Below are 19,140 nucleotides of genomic sequence, written 5' to 3'. Positions count from 1 at the left end.
CCACAAACAATCAGGCTTATGCACAAACAAACCAAGGAAAAACGTAGCAAACGCCGGAAATATAAAACCAAAGAATGTCATTCTCTCAGTAAAAAAAAGGCCGGAAATATAAAACCAAAGATTTTTTCTCTCTCTGTACCTGTGTACACAAGATGTAACAATACAAAACCTTGAAACCTTCTGTCTGTCTGTCTGTCTGTCTGTCTGTCTGTCTGTCTGTCTGTCTGTCTGTCTGTGTTCAGGGTCCCTGTGAGCTGCCCAGCACCACGGTGTCTCCAGACTGTCTGGCTCTCAGACAGATCCTGTTAGAGTACTGGGCCCGCTGGTCCTGCTGGAGGCGCTACCAGCCCCTGGACCACATCAGAGAGTACTATGGAGAGAAGATAGCCCTGTACTTTGCCTGGCTGGGTAAGATGCTAGTAGTATCCTGTTACTGTCACAACAATACATCGTTGCTGTCAGGGCAGAAACCTCTCACTTCCATATTCTGTTATGTTAATGCCTTACTTGATCATACTACAACGTCATGACACACAGAAGCATCAAAAGTAGCAGATCTACAAGCTCAAAGCACGGTGCGAAGAGTCGCATTTTGAGCTTGTGTGTGTGTGTGTGTGTGTGTGTGTGTGTGTGTGTGTGTGTGTGTGTGTGTGTGTGTGTGTGTGTGTGTGTGTGTGTGTGTGTGTGTGTGTGTGTGTGTGTGTGTGTGTGTGTGTGTGTGTGTAGGGTTCTATACAGCATGGTTGTTGCCCGTCTCTATTGTTGGGCTTCTGGTCTTCATGTTCGGATTCTGGCTCATGAACACTGACGTCCCAGCGTGAGTATACTGTGTGTGGGTGTTTAAGTTATTTTCTTTTTTACAAAATGCATTTTGTGTCACAGAATGGATAATGGCCCTGTGACCCAACGGGAACATAGCTTATTATCATTATCTACTTGAACCCCCCTGTTGGCCCCCCAATTGTTGGCATGTCATATAGACAAAAAGATTCACAAATCGAAAATACCACATCTACAATACTTGGTGTTTACAGCCCTTAATGGGCCATCCACACCAAGCATCTTTTTAATCTATAAATGTAAAGATATTATATAGATTTAAAAAGGGTCTAAATCAAGTGGATGACAGAGTCCACACCTCAACTATAACGACAGAGGTGAACAATATAGTTATAGTTATAATGCTGTGGACGGCCCTTAAAGCTCTATTATGTTGTATTGTTTCGTTTTTTTCTTGTGATTTTTATTTTATTTTGTCCATTTTTCCAATCTGTATGGTAGAATATCTTAATACAATATAACTTATACAATTGGAGTGGTTGTATTTGGTCCCCCTACTCTTCTATTGAGACATTTAGATCCTGTGGTGACTGGTGAGACATGACCGTTGACACCAGCACCATCCTGTTCCTGCTTTGACATGAATTTTGGTCAAACAAAAAATTCTCTCTTTGAATAATGAACCATAACTTGCTGACTCACTGTAAGTGTGTGTGTGTGTGTGTGTGTGTGTGTGTGTGTGTGTGTGTGTGTGTGTGTGTGTGTGTGTGTGTGTGTGTGTGTGTGTGTGTGTGTGTGTGTGTGTGTGTGTGTGTGTGTGTGTGTGTGTGTATGTGCGTGCGCGCGTGTGTAGGAGGGAGCTGTGTGACAGTGGGGACAGCTTCGTCATGTGTCCCCTATGTAACATCTGTTCCTACTGGAACCTGTCTAGCATCTGTCACACCTACCAGGTACTGTACCTGTCTGTCTGTCTGTCTGTCTGTCTGTCTGTCTGTCTGTCTGTCTGTCTGTCTGTCAGTTTGTACACTCTGTGTGTCTGTCCTGTAATTTAATAATGGAGAGAAAGGATTTTTGTGTCAGTCTTATACACCAGGGGTGTTCACGCAATTAATTCGGGCAACTGGTGTTTGTGTCAAGAATATCCACACCGAATATGAATATTACGTGGTGATGCAATTTATATTCAGAACAAGGTCGACTTTTCACCACGAATAAAATAATTCGAAGAAGAACTGTTTGAATAAGGCATCAACTATTTGAATAGTTTGATACAAAACATGCTGGTCTTTTATTTGGTATGCTTCTGGTGTGTACAGACTTTAAAGATCAATTTATACTTTGAGCGACAAGTGTCGAGCGACGCATCGCACTACGTGTCTCACAACGTTCTGAGGTTTTAGCATTCATACTGTCTGTGACTCAGACAAAATGTAAACAAGGAAGTGAATGTAGTGTCTCGGGCATCTCGTGGGAATAATAGAGCATACTTCGACTTAAAAATCAAGAATCCATTTTTATTGTCACATCACAAGTGTAAAGAAGTGGGTGAAATTAGTTTTTGTGCAAGCTCCATAATTTTATTGACAAAGAAAGAAAAAAAGGTGGGGAGGCGGACAGAGAGAGCGAGCATATGGATAAAACAGAAAAGAAACATGTCAAAGAAAAATGATCTATACACATAGCTTAAGAAAGCAGCAGTTATGAACATAAGGTTTGACATTAGGTGCAAAAATACCAACCAATCAGAGTACGCAACATTATATGAAGGGGTCTGTGGCCATTTATGTTTACAGAGTCACAGCGCAGAAGGCAGTTTGCGACACATTATTGTCCTTTTGATGTCACTTTGGTCATTTTTGTCACGTTCATTTGATGTTGTCACACAAAGCATTTAGTTGATCTTCTCCACCTGTGTGTACCGTAGGCAGGCCTGTTGTTTGATAATGGAGGGACAGTGTTCTTCTCTGTCTTCATGTCTTTGTGGGCCGTGTGCTTCCTGGAGTCTTGGAAGAGAAGAAGCTCCTCTCTGACGCATCGATGGGACTGTTCTGCATTCACCGACATAGAGGTCAGAAATCTGGGATACTCCTCTTTTTTTATGTTTTAATAATTAAACATTTTAGCTCTAAAGGCTAAAGGAAGATGGAAACATTTGAAACCTCACATCACGATACATCACGATGTGACGTGAGCTTGTAGATCAGCAATTTTTTGCTGTTCATTATACAACGAAGTATACAGAATAGGGCTTAAGTTGTTAAAGAAACTGCCTATAACCTACTCTATACTGTACATGACTCTCCCTCTCTCTCTCTCTCTCTCTCTCTCTCTCTCTCTCTCTCTCAAACACACCCACACACACCCACACACATACACACCCTGTTTGATAAGTTCAGGTGCAGACCTTAGAGTTATAAGAGAACGGACGGCCCGTCCCCTCCTATTCATTTCAATGAAGTTGCTAGAAGTTGCTCATCCAGCGCATGAGGCACCCAGAAGTACCCTCTTCTTGCGCTGTATAGCATTTTAAATGTGGAAGTCTTGCAATCCCAGATTTGACCACCAGGCGACGGCAGCTTCTCTGTTCTACCGCGGTTCTGGGGGCTTGGTGCAGGCAGACTACAATTTAGAACTGTAAAGGTCAGAGGTCGAAGGTTAAAAGGTGACAGGTTGTGACCCCTGACAGGAGCGTCCCAGGCCAGAGTTCACAGCGATGGCTCCCATGACCGTGAGGAACCCAGTGACCGGAGCGGAGGAGCCCTACTTTCCTGACAAACAGCGTCTCAACAGAACACTTACCGGTGTTCTGGCTATCATCATTATGGTGAGAGATTGACCCTGAGCCTTAACCTTAACCCTGACCCTAAATCCTGAACCCTGAACCCTAAACCTGACCCTTAACCTGAACCCCAACCATGCCCTCTGTTTGTCTTGTTATTAATTGTAAAGCACAAATAGGATGTTTATATTTGTTCATTTATCCATAGTAGGCCTACAGTTTGTTGCTTATCGGTACAACCACAGTCATCTATGTTTGGTGACTGGGAGCAGTAGACTCAGTAGTAAACAATCATAGTGTTGTTCAGTAACCTTACTAAGATGATGGAATATCACATTCATGCGATACCACTTGTCAACCAGTAGATGTCCTGCCAGACTGCATGATCTAAATAATGTGTCAATAGAAGAGCAGGCTAGGGAAACCACCACCACAGTGTTAGTTTAGTATTAAAATACCCTTAAATCCACTTTACTATGTTCTAGGAGCAGACATATCACATTAACGAAAGGAAATCGACATCTAGTAAGAGCTTTGCTCTATGCTGCTTCATAAATGGATTGATGACAGTCCTCCAAGTGTCCTACCTCCTACTATGGTTTGAAAAAGTGTTGCGCTTAATGCCCTTGGAGAGACTCTCATATGTTCTACGGGGTACCTTGTCCGAATTTGTAGAAGCATGGCTGCCATTAGCGCCATATATAGGGGGTGAGTGGCTAAATGTCTTGTATATTGGAGTGATGGAGGATGCCATTGCCATACTAATTGGGAGGCAGGGGGTGGATACAAATGGCAGAGCTCTATATGGGAGAGATGTTGTTGGCAGCAGTATTGTGATGATTATCATAATATGATAATACTGTATTTGGTGTGAATAATGATTAAGATTATTTTGTCTTTTTCTTTAGTTTTTATTTATTGTATTGCTATGTTGGGCTATGTGCCCTATGTCCTGTCATGCTCGTGGTGTATTGTCTACCTTTTTTGTCTAATAAAAATATTTAATATCATAAAGGTACACACTGTAGCTTTAACTAGTGATGTTTAATTTGCAGGTTGCCGTGGTTATGGTGTTCCTGGTGGGAATCATCTTCTATCGCTCCATTCTGTCCATCATCATTTACAAAACACCATACAAGTTCTTCATGATGTCTGTGAGTACAAACACTGCTCACCACACATTACACACACACAATGCAAACGATATACACACAGCACACATGACACACATAGATACAATACATACATAAATATTATTTCAATATTTTCTTTCTGTACATAGCAGTGCTTATCGTGCCGTTTTCACTTATTGAGAAGTAGAATGAACATTTTATAATTGTGTTTTTTGGTGTATTGTAAATTCCGTAGATACAAGTATCAAAATATCCCATATGCTACATACTGTACTGAATCATCTCTGTCGGGTGGAAACATCATATGTCCAAAACTGTTGTACTTTTCAAATATTTCAAATAAAAAAATAGCAAAAATAGCAGATCAACAAGCTCGAAACGCGTTGCTTCGTGCCACGTTTCGAGCTCGCAGATCTGCTATTTTGGATGCTTTTGTGTGACACTGTAGTATGATCAGTAGGGCATTAATTTACAAAAACACATATTTAAGTTAAAATATGGAGATAGGAGGTTTCTGGCCGACAGCAACGATAATACTGTTTGTTTCATTCATCTAGTTTCATAAAAATCTGGTTAGGGACAGGTCAATTTTTAAAGAAGTGTTCCCCTGGAGAAAATGTATGTGCCCTGATCTGACCCTCCATTTGACAAAAAAAAATAATCAATGACCCTCCCCAAGTGATTAAAGAAAAAGATTAACCCTCCCCAGGAGTGTCACGATATATTGTCCCACGACATACCCTATCGTGATATTAAAATGTGATAGGTATTGTCATGATGTCATACTGTATCGTAATATTTTTTTAATGATTCTTTTATTTTTTTTAAACTCCTCACTCCTCCTTCAATGTTGTGGTGTTTGTTTTGAGCAGCCAGTCTTGCACTCACACATTTAGTCTGTTTGGGTCATGTGTTTTTCCTTAGAATATTGACAAGCGTTGGTGCACTGTTCGCTCTCTTCATATTTTCTGACACTCATGATTATACAAAGTAGTCAGTGTGTCTGAAGAAAACAATGATGTATTGACACATCTGAATGCAAGAAAACAATATAACTCTTTGACTGCCAGAGTGATACTGTAATAATGTCAACCCATTGCCTGAGAAAAAGAGCTATTTTGACTGTACCTTTGAAAAATCATGGAATATTTTTGTCTGGAATAATGCTCATAGTGATTTTTGTCAAGGTATGCATGTGTAGAGTTAGAAAATATGTGATAGCCTTTCACCAATGGTAGCTTTATGGGTGCTATCATGCATTTTATTTTATAACACTAGGCGAAAATTGCATGGGTCAATATATGAAAACATACTACTTAACCCCCCAAAAAATAAACACAAAAGGTTTTTCAATTGGTTCACCTCACGATTGACATGGAGACGTTTTTTGACACCTTGCAGGTATGCTGGAATCAGCCATAACAGCTCTATATTGTAATTGTGCATCCTGGTGGGATGCATGTTATACAGTCATTCTTCAGCTGCATTAACGGATGCAAGGTTCAGCACTGGATTGCATAATGGTTGCAGCATATGGGGGGCTGACAGGCAAGTTCAAGGCAAGTCCTGAGTGTATCAGCAGCACTCTTGAAGTGGTTTCTATCAAATGGGCCAAAGACATTTGAAGAGATACAGCAGTGGCCTACCTGGACACTGTGCATCTCCCTACTGGCTGACAGTGGGTAGACAACTTCATTCGTCCTACACTTCACACCCACCAGTTTGAATGTGCAGGGAGACACATTGACATTAACTTGTCACCTTTTCTCTCATGACGCACATGATGAAGTACTTCTTCCGTGTATGCCATGTGCAGTATAGTTGATATCTAACCCAGTGCCTGCTGAAGATGCATGTGCTCCATGCCATAGAGTATGGGTATTCAACTAGATTAGGCAGGGGGCCACACTTGTAAAATGACTTGAAGTCAGGGGCCACAATGTTTGTGGTTAACCGTTAGAGGCATTACATTTAGTTTGACTCATTACATTTAGTTTGACTCATTACATTTAGTTTGACTAATGTCTCTTATGTAATATTTGCCAATTTGGCCAATTTGGTGTTAAAAAGGTCTTAAAAGTAATTAAATTGTAACTTTATAAATGTGCAGATACCCTTTATACACTTAAACTGTATGTTGGTTTGTTTACTGTTGAATGAGAAAACAATGTTACACATTAAGCTAATCATCTGGGGACCCTCCAAAATCATTTGAGGACCCCCCTTGGGGTCCCGACCCCCAGTTTGAGAACTACTGCTATATAGGACACAACAATGGTCATATTCCATTATGATAATTTATTAGGGCTTGCTTCATACTGCATTCATGCATTTTGATGTTTGAAGGGATAATTTCTGTGCCCGTCCTTTATAGTGCACAGGCTTTGATTTGGATATTGAAAAAATAGGAATTAGATATTTCAGTGTTCTGTGCATGCAGCTATCTCGCTCTGTCCCTGCCATGGCAACGTCTTTGTGAGAAGACAAGTGAAAGCAGGCTGGCAACGTGAAGATTATTTTTTGTTGTGTTTTTGAGCATCCCGCTGATGATAAGGGCACAAGCTCTAACAATGATCCAATCAGTTCAGAGTTAGACCATCATTCATCCCAGGACACTATTGAGGATGCATAAATCATACTTAGCTAATGGATGCAAAAGAATAATTATTTCTTTGGCATAATGGCGTAATGGTGAAAGTACATAATGTGAGCTGATTGAACACTGTGATCCAAGTGATTTTCTTATGGGTGACTTTTGAGTTTTACTGGAGTAAAATATATTTCAAGTAAGATATCTGTACCTTTACTGAAGTATGGTTTTCAAGTACTTTATACACCAATACTACTAACAACTGTACATGTTTAAGGCTGTGGTGCTGACGGATTCTCACTTACACTTCTTAACGCTTTAAGGCTAAACGGTTAACTATGAACTATTTTTCTTGTGGCCACCAACTTCAAGTCATTTTATAGCTATGGTCCCCTGCCTATCTAGTTACCCCAGATGTGCTACAACAACAAGCAGCACAGCAGATCTACAGTAGTATATAAGGAAATACATAACGTCCAGAGTGGTGGATGGTCTCCATAATTTACTCACCAAAGATTATATTTACCCACATTTGGGTTCCTGTAGCAGTGTCTTGACTGCAAATACTGCAGTACTGGTGGGTGTTAATTTGGGACCCTGAGTGAGTCACTAACATTCCTCCATTCTAAATAGTAGCCTATAGAGCTTTATCCCAACCATTTTTCAAAGAGAGAGTGTCAATAATAAAATAATCAGTTTGAAGTAGAATTCTTCATTCGGATTTTGAAAACTGTGTTTTTGCACAAGTGATAACACACAGAAAGCTACCACCGATGCAAGGCTATCACATTTTCCTTATCACTACCCAAAAAACACTATGAGAATTATTCCCCTCAGATGATACTGATGACTCCATATTTGGGGTCCTGGCTGAAGGACTACAACGCCTGTTGAAGTTTTGCTCAAATTGTTCAACCACCATCGTTAAGACGCTGAATAGATTTGACTGGGTTGTTCACACTCGCTGTGCGTTGATGGCTTGTTAACGTCATTGATTCTAAATAGACCAAGGTGTTACTTGATTTGAATCCTTTGTATCCTTTGAAATAGAGAGGGGTCATTGACCACTGTTCTGCTGTACTAAAAAGGTATATAAAAAACTGACTATTTTATTAATTCAAAATCGCATGACCCTCCATTGGATTCAAAGTAAAATTACCTGACCCTCCCTTGGACCAAAATTAGAAAGGCATGACCCTCCCCTATTTTCCTCCAGGGACCCCCTTCTGTAAATTTCGACTGGTCCCTTACACATCTGTCTGTCTGTCTGTCTGTCTGTCTGTCTGTCTGTCTGTCTGTCTGTCTGTCTGTCTGTCTGTCTGTCTGTCTGTCTGTCTGTATAGGCAGGTAGGATCTCCAGTATTTCAGGTTCGGTGTTGAATCTCTTGGTGATTCTGATGTTGTCCAGAGTCTACATCTCCCTGGCACACTTCCTCACACGATGGGGTGAGTTCTGAGATAAAGTCTGTGTTCGGTTTTACTCCCTTAAGTCGCACTATAAGACAGTCAATACATTTTTATTACAGAAAACAGTTCATGTGGTTGTAAAGGTGTTTTCCGTTCTGACCCTAGAGATGCATCGAACTCAAACCAAATATGAAGACATGTTCATCCTTAAGGTTTTCGTCTTCCAGTTTGTTAACTTCTACTCCTCTCCTGTTTATATTGCTTTCTTCAAGGGCAGGTCAGCGACACAAAGACACAAAACACAATGGCTGCGTCCGAAATCACATACTCCATGCTACATACAGTGCTAATCACTGTGTTAGGATGGAATTTCAAACATAATATAGCCAATATACTTTACATCTCATATTTGGCCTAAAATAAATAAACATTTCTAGTGTAACTAGCTTTTAAAGTATGTTATAGAAATAAAAGATGTATTATTTTTGTATAATTTCAATCACAGCATCCTGACTGCCCTGTTTCTATATTTCCCAGGTTCATTGGTTACCCTGGAAAATACCACACCCTGTTTGGAATACGCAACGAAGATGTGAGTGACTGTATTCTGTTTATATGTTTGTATGGAGACAAAAGTTTGACATTTACATATGCAAGAAAAATGTTAACTTCACCCCTGCCTCCTGATGAGGCATATATTTATTTATATATTATCTAATATTGTCAGTTAGATATTGACAGTACAGAGTCAATACAGATTTAAATTTTTCAACCCATTTATTTCCCCATAAATGTTTTTTGGTGTGGTCCTGGAGGCTGTCTGATAGAACATTATTAATTGGTTGTAATGAAACATTTATTAAATTATCGCAGTGTGGTCCTGGAGGCTGTCTGATAGAACTGGCACAGGAGCTGCTTGTTATCATGGTGGGAAAACAGCTCATCAACAACGTCCAAGAATTCATTGTTCCGTAAGTTTATATTTTATACATGGCCTCATAAATGACAGCTCTAACCAAATGCCATGCACTTTAAATTTCAAACTTCAAGTTTGAAACATTCAACCAATTACATTAAGCCCCTATTTTATACAAGCCCAAAATAGTGATGCCAGGTCGAAAGTGGTTAGTATGTAAAGGTCAGATTTACACTGTATGTACGGTATGTACTGTACAGCACATTCAGAGAGCTTAGTTGTGATGGAGGAACTCGTATGCATACAGGTGAGGTAAGGTACATTTTATTCATAAAATGCCTTTCAAAATATATTAGAAGGATAAGCCTTGAGATGCAGCATCTCAAAACAAGGCGCTGTATAATAAGTAAGATAAGAATAAAAACATGTTTTTAGAGTGTGGAGGCTACCACTGCAAATGGATTTTTTTGGTTTTCAGCCTAGTTTTTGGGACAATGAGAAGGCGTTCGTTGGAAGAACTAGTACTATTTAAACTGTATGTAAACCACATACAGAAAGCTGAAGGCCTGGTGGCAGAGGAGGAACATGACTCCTGCAGAGGAACCAGAGGAGCAGTCACCCTGGGAGAGAGACTACCAGCTGCTGCTGTGTGAGGGACTCTTCGACGAGTACCTGGAGATGGGTGCGTAGCACACACCTGGTACACACCCGGTACACACACCCGGTACACACATACACACCTGGTACACACTCCCGGTACACACATGGTACACACCCGGTGCACACACCCGGTACACACACACACACACACACCTGGTATTACTAATTAGTCCTGTCTCATCCCAACTCCTCTCCTCTCCTCCTCTCATCCCTATAATCCTCTCCTCTCCTGACCTCTCAGTTCTACAGTTTGGTTTCATAACCATCTTCGTAGCAGCCTGCCCTCTGGCTCCAGTCTTTGCCCTGGTGAACAACTGGGTGGAGGTGAGGTTGGATGCTCAGAAGTTTGTGCGCGAGTATCGCCGCCCGGTGGTGGAGCGGGCTCAGGGCATCGGCATCTGGCTGGAAATCCTGCAGGTCATCACACACCTCGCCGTCATCAGCAACGTGAGTTTGTGTGTGTGTGTGTGTGTGTGTGTGTGTGTGTGTGTGTGTGTGTGTGTGTGTGTGTGTGTGTGTGTGTGTGTGTGTGTGTGTGTGTGTGTGTGTGTGTGTGTGTGTGTGTGTGTGTGTGTGTGTGTGTGTGTGTGTGTGTGTGCGTGCGTGCGTGCGTGCGTGCGTGCGTGCGTGCGTGCGCGTGCGCGCGTGCGTGTGTTTTAAAGCCCTGCACCGGCACAAAACTCCTGGCCTGGCCTGTAGTCTTCGAGCCCGGCACTGCCCTAACCTGACAAAGTTTGGCAATGTATTAGCCCGAGCCAAACCCGAAGCCCGACACCAAATTAATGTAATCTCTAACGTGCGCTTTCTCTGGTGCGTGCAGTGTGCAACTCTATGATGTGCTCTCACTCGTCAGATACCCCAAAGGCTGGTAACTTGTTGTAATTGTTGCCAGACCCAGAGAGTCGGCCTACATGAGGCTTTGTCTGTCCCTCTTTCGTCCCTCTTTTGTCCCTCTTTTCCTCTTTTCCTCTGCACACACGTCATGCGAAGTCCGGCCATTCAGATTTCAACCACTAGGGGTCTGGCAGTACCAGGTCTCCTGGTTCTTGTTTTCTTTAACATAACTACAAGTACCACCGACAAAAATATGAATCTGCTACCGAGTCCCGACCGACTGTAGATTAGATGTAAGCTGCATGCCAGGACATGCAGTAGAGAATAAAGCTATGTGATCCAGCTGCAAATAACATACAACCAGCAACAATGCTCAGAATATTAACAACTGTAGCAACTGTCCATTACAGAGAGTTATAAGCATGCCATCCAAGCAGCAAATAAGTAATGATAAGTAAGTCAAGTTTAATGGTCTACCTTGCTTTATTTGGTGTGAACTGTGAAGAAGGTTTTTTCAAATGTTATATCCCCATAAAAAAAATCCATTTAACTGTGTAGGCATAGATACTGTATACTTGTATTATGAGTTTTATATGAGCCTCATTCAGTGTTTATGTTGTGTTACGTTGTGCAGCGCTGTGCATCGTACAACACATTCTCAACTACCATTAGTCTAACTAACGTTAACATGGAACCATTTAACTCTCCTTTCATTTTGAATTCACTGGTGAATACTTCTGCGTGATGGTTAATGAGGATGGTTAATGAGGATCATGTTTCTTGTGTCCTAAAATATCTGTGCCCGATCCACTAATTCGGGCCGGGACTCATCAGGCTGGCACCCCTCCAGTGTGTGTGATGTCATTACCAACATTCGGGGTGTGTGTGTGTGTGTGTGTGTGTGTGTGTGTGTGTGTGTGTGTGTGTGTGTGTGTGTGTGTGTGTGTGTGTGTGTGTGTGTGTGTGTGTGTGTGTGTGTGTGTGTGTGTGTGTGTGTGTGTGTGTATTTTGATGTCCATTGATGTTATTCTTTTCCAAGGCGTTCCTGATAGCGTTCACGTCGTCCTTCCTTCCTCGCCTGTATTACGCCTACACCACAAACAGCCACCTCCATGGTTACGTCAACTTCACTCTGGCAACAGCACCGGGGAACTTCTCCAGCACACCTTGCAGGTAGCGGCAGAGTGAGCACATGTTTATGGAGAGCGAGAGCATGAACAACAACTTTGTTCTGTTGATCGGTCCAGCCATTTGTCACGTTCGTGACATTTTTGCAGTAACATCACTCCTGTATGTCACGTTTGTGACCAGATTTGTGATCTGGTCACAAATCTGGTCACGTTTGTGACCCACCCATCCACATACCAATTTTGATATAAGATTATGCATGCAAAATATGAAAACATTTTTGTAACAGATAGCAGTGTTTTAAGTGAGCTGTTATTTTTTTTCTGTTGCTGTTGGTAGTCATGGCTCCAAGTTCCCACCTGACGTTGTGTGGGAGTCCCAACTGCTCCAGACCGTACTGAATAACTGCCATCTAAATGATGGCAGTCTAAATGAGCCATACGTTTTTCTGGAAGTTGTGCAGAAGGCATGCCCAGCCAGCAGTTGGTCTCCCTCTCAAATACTCTGATTTTGTTGGAGTGGTCCTGCATCTCCCCTCGGCCCCCAAATACAAACATCTTTGTCCCGATGATGGTGGCAGAGAGAGGTGACAAAGCAGGTGGTAGAGTGCCTCTGGTTTTAATGTCACAAATGTCACACAAAGCTCGGCCAATCTGTAAATCATATTGATTGGGATGGCCAATCAGGGAAGCCAATGTCCTAATTGTTATTCCCTTGCCCTCCTTGACCTACTTGAAATCTCCATATATGGGCATAAGAGGGCGACAGAGATTAAGACATTTATAGTAGAGTAATTAAAATAAAGTAATTGTGGTGTCCATACTGTGCTTTGTTTTAGGTATCGTGGATACAGGGATCAGAATGGAAACCTGCTGCCTGAATATTTCCACCTGTTGGCGATTCGACTCACCTTTGTTATTGTATTTGAGGTGAGATTGCACCTGCCCACACACGCGTGCGCGCGCACACACCCACACCCACACACACACACACACACACACACACACACACACACACACACACACACACACACACACACACACACACACACACTGTTGATACATTTGGTAGACTGTTACATTGCTGATAAAATGCTGATGAGCTATTAAATTAATTAAACAAAACCAAATCCATGTATAATCTTAACCATACTCAGGGGTGCAATGCTCAGTGGACGGGGTTGCACGCCGAGCAACCACTTATTTGGCCAGGGGGACGCGCAGGCACACGCATAGATTTAAAACTACTTTAAATTCACACTTCATCAAAGTTTACAAAGGCTCCCGACTCACGCCAGGTACATTAACATAGGAATTAGCCTATATGCATATCAATTGTCCATTGTGTGACCTGTACTGTAGGTGTTAAGCGACGTGCGCGTCACGTCATTAAAATAGAGAGCAACCACTTCTCAAATGAACATAGCATCACTGACCATACTGTGCTTAAATTGACTTAGCCCTTACTAACAGTGTCTAACTTTAGCTGACGTTACTTTACTAATTTACTAATACTTAAGAATGAAATAAGTAATATCCAGCCATTGACTACCGCTGTAGCACAAAGCCCAATGGACTAAGATTCTTCTATCGTTCTATCGTATGTAGACAGAAGAATCATTGACATGTCCTCCGGCAGTGGTTCTCAAAATGGTATCCGTGGACCCCCCAGGCGTCCTGAGGAGGTTCCATGGAGTCCCCAGCAAAATGAGTTAAAATGTTTCAAAACATTTTTCTTTGAAAATAGCAGCAGTTAGTGAGCTTGTAGATTGGCCTTTTTCAAATAGCTGATGTATATAGGTTCAAAGTGTTCATGTGGCCTAGTAATCGCTTCTTTTGGGCTTGTTTTCATAGACCAGGTTGCTTATTTCTCTCGCGAAACACTGCTAATAATTGGTTGATTGTCAGCATGTGGTCTTCTTCATTGGTCGTGTGATCGACCTGATGGTTCCTGACATCCCTGAGGAGGTGGAGATCAAGATAAAGAGAGAACATTACATGGCCAAGGAGGCTCTGGCAGACAACCAGGTAACTACAGTTTGTTGCTGTCGAGCAGAAACCTTGTATCTCCATATCTCTATAAGTTTTGGTGTTTTTTCCAACGGCCTACTTGATCATATCAGCGTTACACAAAAGCATCAAAACTTTTGCTATATTTTAATTTGAATCCTGAAAAGTAACAGTTTTGGACATATGAGGTTTCTACCTGACAGAGACGACTTACTCTCCAGAATAGAAGACACAATAGACCACCCATTTGACCACCTAACACGGTAGCCATTCAGGTGGTCATTTGTTTTTGGTTGAAGCTTAACCATGAAAGGCCTGGTGGTTTTATGTACCCTACATTAATATACCACTCTGATGTCTGATGTAGGGCATGTAATTATACCACTCTGATGTCTGATGTAGGGCATGTAATTCAGACGCAACGTAAAGCTAATGTATTTTACAATGTGATATTAAAGGCAGTGTGTTTCTCCAGTCTTCAGGGAGGAAAGTGATTCTGAGTGAGACAGAGGTCCAACCCACAGAGTTACGACAACGCAAGCCGGACCCTTCGCCACCTACAGACCCGCCCCCAACTCCACCCACCCTGTGACACAGTACCCCCTGTGTTTGTTTATATCACATACCCAACTTAATTTGAAACCTATATTAATAAAAGAAAATTGCTGTTTTCAGAAAGGTTTATTCACTTTATTGTATTCATTCAGTGGCGTCAGTTCAGCAAAAACTAAGGTATGGTAAGGTTAGGGTTGCCAACACCCAGAGATTAAAATAAGGGACACCTATCCTTGCCGCGTGGCCGGGAAAAAAATGGGGGTCAATCCCCCCAAAATGCATAGAAAACTATGTATTATACCTATAACACATATATATATATATTATTATTATTTTATTATGTTTTCTGGAGCCAAGGTATGTCACCTGCTACTTGCCATACCATATTGGTATGGCCCTCCCCTGGACAGTACCCTCACCTGCATTCATATTAAAAACAGTACCCTCCTTATTTGGACTGAAACTAAAAGCACGACCCTCCCCTGTTGTCCTCCAGTGGACCGTTCCCATAAACATCCTACACCGAAAAATATTCCATGGTTAATTTTCATTTCGAGATATAAACACTGCTGTTACACTGCTGTGTAGACATTTAGTTTTTTTGGTGTGACTATTGTCATGCCAGACCCCTTAACAGAGTTTGTGCCAAATTTGGTGCGGATTGGAGGATTGACGGACCTGGGGTCCCTGGGGACCACACGTGGCTCCTGGTGTGTCTATTCTCGTGGCAGCCCCCTGGACAGTGTTTGTGCCAAGTTTGGTGCGGAGTGGAGCAACGGTACGCCTGGCAAGTCCAGATGTTTCGTTTGTGACATCCATGGTCCACTTTTTTCTCCCAATTTATGTATGTGTGTGTGAGAGGGAGAGAGAGAGTGTCCACTGGGGGGAGCTCTGGTCTCACTGACAAGGACAGGTCTCTTACAAGTAGCACCCTGTACACATAATAATAATAATAATAATAATAATAATAATAATAATAATAACTAGAAAAAGTAGCACAGATCTCCGCCAGATCGGGTAGGTTATTGTGGGCCAGCAATGTTGATGGAATATGAAGATTGGACAGATCCATCTTGATCACATGACTAGATAATGTGTACCGATTTGCGTTATGTTTGGACAAAATCTGTAGGAGTAAAAAAAAAACGGCCTCCTGACGTCTCAACGTCACGTTTGGGGTCCACCAGGGGTCCAAATTGACCCTAAGGGTCGTTTGGGGTCCACCAGGGGTCCAAATGGACCCTACGGGTCTGTAACTCTTGAGTGTAAATGGACACAGTCAGTTGTATATCTCTGCTATCAGGCAGAAACCAGCTAACTCCAAAATGTACATTTTTCAGGAAATGAAAAAAACAAAACAAAAAGTGGAGTTAGGATGTTTTGTTCATCATTGATAAGAACAGCTGAATGGACCTCCAAGCTCACAATGAGGTTGCGCACTACAAATACCGAACCTATGACCTATAACCGTCGATTTTGTTCCATTTGTACACTCTCAGTTAAATGAACAATCTTGGACTTACAGACCAATGAGGGTCCATTTGGACCGCTGGTGGTCCCTGGACCAGACGTTGAGGACCAGTGACGTAGGGGAGACCGGTCGCGTCACCGCTTGATGCAGGGGAGTCCCATCTTGTCAAACGGGCGACACGTGTATAGATTTTAGCCCAACTCATCATCTGTTTGATGCAAGGACTTTGAGAATGCCTTGGTGTGTGTGTTTGGTGTGTGTTTGTGTGCGTGTGCGTGCGTGTGCGTGTGCGTGTGCGTGTGCATGTGTGTGTGCGTGTGCATGTGCGTGTGCATGTGGCCCACACAGCGGTCGGGCTAATTGTCAGTTGAAGTCATGACATACACACACAGCCAGTGTTGTGTTTCATGCTGAGTGGGAGATTGTGCAAAACCTCTTCACCGACCAATCACAGAGGACTTGACGTTAATCTGCCAATCAACTGCATGCGTGCGTGCAGTGATGGCTGCAATGTAGAGTTGATCTCTCTATAATTCATTCCCTTTAAAGGTAGTGCAACAGATAAGGACACGTTCAGATATGCACAGTCCATAGTAAATGTAGTAACAATATAGATTGATAGATAGACCTTTATTGATCCCGTGGGGAAATTTCAGTTGGCCATAGGCAGCACAGCAGATACAGGTACAGAGTAAGGAAAGTACTGTCGTATACAGCAATACAAAGGCAAGAAAAACAATAAGAAGCAACGTCAGTACAGAACAACAGCAGGCCTATATGAATGACTGAATGAATGAATGAATTAATAGTTTTATTTCGGTCTTAAGCCATGTACAGAGTTAGTCACAACAAACATTACAAAAACAATACTTAGACAGAAAAGGTGTAGGCTGAAGCCATAGCTTATAATGCCTACCCTTTTTGTCTTATAATATACTTAAAACAATAACAAAACATCGATACAAAAGACAAAAACAAAGACGAAATTTGGTCGTTTCACATGCTAGAAATAATATTTTATGGTTTATAATGAAGTCTTATATTTAATATATTATCTTTAAACATTTTCTTGAATTTATAGATTGAACTGCACATTTTTAGGTCGTTATCATAACTTTGTTTAGTTCTTGTTTGTTCTAGCTTTAGTAATTTCGAACATAAGTATACCCCTCGGCTCATACCAGTTTTCTTTCTATATACACATATACAACTATCCTGCACTATGCAGAAGAAACTACGACATAAGGTTACAGTGTCCTCACCGCATCCCACGCCAGAACACTTAAAGTGTCCATTACAATCAGTGCAATGCCAATCAAATAAAGCGTCCATTTCAATCAGTGCAATGTAAAAGAAAAGTGACAGTGAATGTAATGTAATGTAATGACAGTGTTCACAGTGCAATCAGTACAAAACATACCCTAAAGGTGTCATTAGAGGTCAGAGACCTTGATACATATATTATTCCAAGTTACAGTATGCATTTATGTTATAATAGATGCTAATGATGCAGAATGCAACATTTGAGCATGTAACACAAAATGATCCGGCACACAAAGCCTCGCCATAGAAGTACAACTACTACTGCTACTGTCTACTTACAGTACTACAGTATTACTATCTGTCTGTTAAGTGAATTGATCTCCCCAGATAATCACTTCAATCTGTAGGTGAGGATTGCCTTGCACACACGCGCGCATGCACGCACGCACGCACAAACAGTAACACACACACACACACACACACACACACACACACACACACACACACACACACACACACACACACACACACACACACACACACACACACACAGCCCACCTGTCTAGAATGACTAAAACCAGCTTTTCTCCCCAGAGAACTGCAGCATGAACAGCAGAATGAAATAGAATACCATATAATACGACAGAGCAGACTAGATTATAATAATATAATGTGATTTTGGAGTGATTTGGGCTTACTTGACAGGTGCATTCATTCATTCATATATTCAGTGGTGATAGATACAAATTGTACATTTATATAGACTGTATATGTTCAGTCGTTCACTCATTCAGAGATCCAGGGCAGATACGGTATATCTAGAACCAGAACCAGCTCACTATATTATTTGTATTATTATTTATTTTAGTCTGTTTTTTGACAAACCCTTGTACATCTATCCTGGGGGTGAATTTGCTGTACAGTAAAAGATTTAGTGTACAGCAACCACTTAAAACCCCAGCATCCGTATTGTGGAGAAAGTTTTCGCAAAAAAATAGCAGGTAGACAAGCTAGCTATCTATTTTTTTAACAGAAAACGAATACCTATAGTATAGAGCTCTGAACTACTGTATATAGGGTTTAAGTGGTTAATCTTACGACTCTGTCGAAACTAGACATCTGTACGATCCCGGGACTACATTCATATTTTTGGTGCAACGTTCAGAAATAGCCCCCCCCCCCCTCTCTATGCCTGATGGTAATGCTGTGTAACAAAATACCGGAGCTAGAGCAAAGGGTGAGGTCACAGATGGGGCTAACTCGCAAGCAAATAAAATGCGCACATTAAACTCCCAATCAAATAAAATTTGATTCGCCCTGAAAAGACAGCTTGGCGCGTCACACCGGTCTCCACGGTAACTATGCAGAAGCATTTAAATGTGTGTTAATAAAACATAAACAGGAAGTGTCTACACCTGCCACTCAAACTCCAATTGCACGACCCGTACGACACAGGTGTGTGTGTGTGTGTGTGTGTGTGTGTGTGTGTGTGTGTGTGTGTGTGTGTGTGTGTGTGTGTGTGTGTGTGTGTGTGTGTGTGTGTGTGTGTGTTGATTGAGTCCTTCAGATACAGGAAGTGAAAATGTTCAATTTGAAGATAATTAGCACTAAAAGC

General features: G+C 41.7%; 1 protein-coding gene across 1 annotated transcript in view; it reads left to right on the top strand.

Moving 5' to 3' along the window:
- The window catches only part of ano7 (anoctamin 7), a 32,711-nt gene extending 17,842 nt beyond the window's left edge, over positions 1-14,869 (top strand). Inside the window, exons 9-24 of the mRNA XM_084064992.1 lie at positions 243-408; positions 727-817; positions 1,634-1,730; positions 2,705-2,848; positions 3,467-3,604; positions 4,615-4,713; positions 8,626-8,728; positions 8,855-8,966; positions 9,227-9,281; positions 9,563-9,660; positions 10,160-10,287; positions 10,507-10,712; positions 12,139-12,272; positions 13,066-13,156; positions 14,135-14,254; positions 14,712-14,869. Coding sequence (XP_083921118.1) covers positions 243-408; positions 727-817; positions 1,634-1,730; positions 2,705-2,848; positions 3,467-3,604; positions 4,615-4,713; positions 8,626-8,728; positions 8,855-8,966; positions 9,227-9,281; positions 9,563-9,660; positions 10,160-10,287; positions 10,507-10,712; positions 12,139-12,272; positions 13,066-13,156; positions 14,135-14,254; positions 14,712-14,828 — 1,899 coding nt within the window. The 3' untranslated portion in view covers positions 14,829-14,869. The remainder of the gene's footprint in view (positions 1-242; positions 409-726; positions 818-1,633; positions 1,731-2,704; positions 2,849-3,466; positions 3,605-4,614; positions 4,714-8,625; positions 8,729-8,854; positions 8,967-9,226; positions 9,282-9,562; positions 9,661-10,159; positions 10,288-10,506; positions 10,713-12,138; positions 12,273-13,065; positions 13,157-14,134; positions 14,255-14,711) is intronic.
- The last annotated feature ends 4,271 nt before the right edge of the window (positions 14,870-19,140 follow it).

The sequence above is a fragment of the Gymnoscopelus microlampas genome, assembly GCF_963454915.1.
Source record: "Gymnoscopelus microlampas genome assembly, chromosome: 8".
Lineage (NCBI taxonomy): Eukaryota > Metazoa > Chordata > Actinopteri > Myctophiformes > Myctophidae > Gymnoscopelus > Gymnoscopelus microlampas.
The sequence above is the reverse complement of the archived record's forward strand: the minus strand, read 5'-3'. Positions and strand labels throughout refer to the sequence as shown.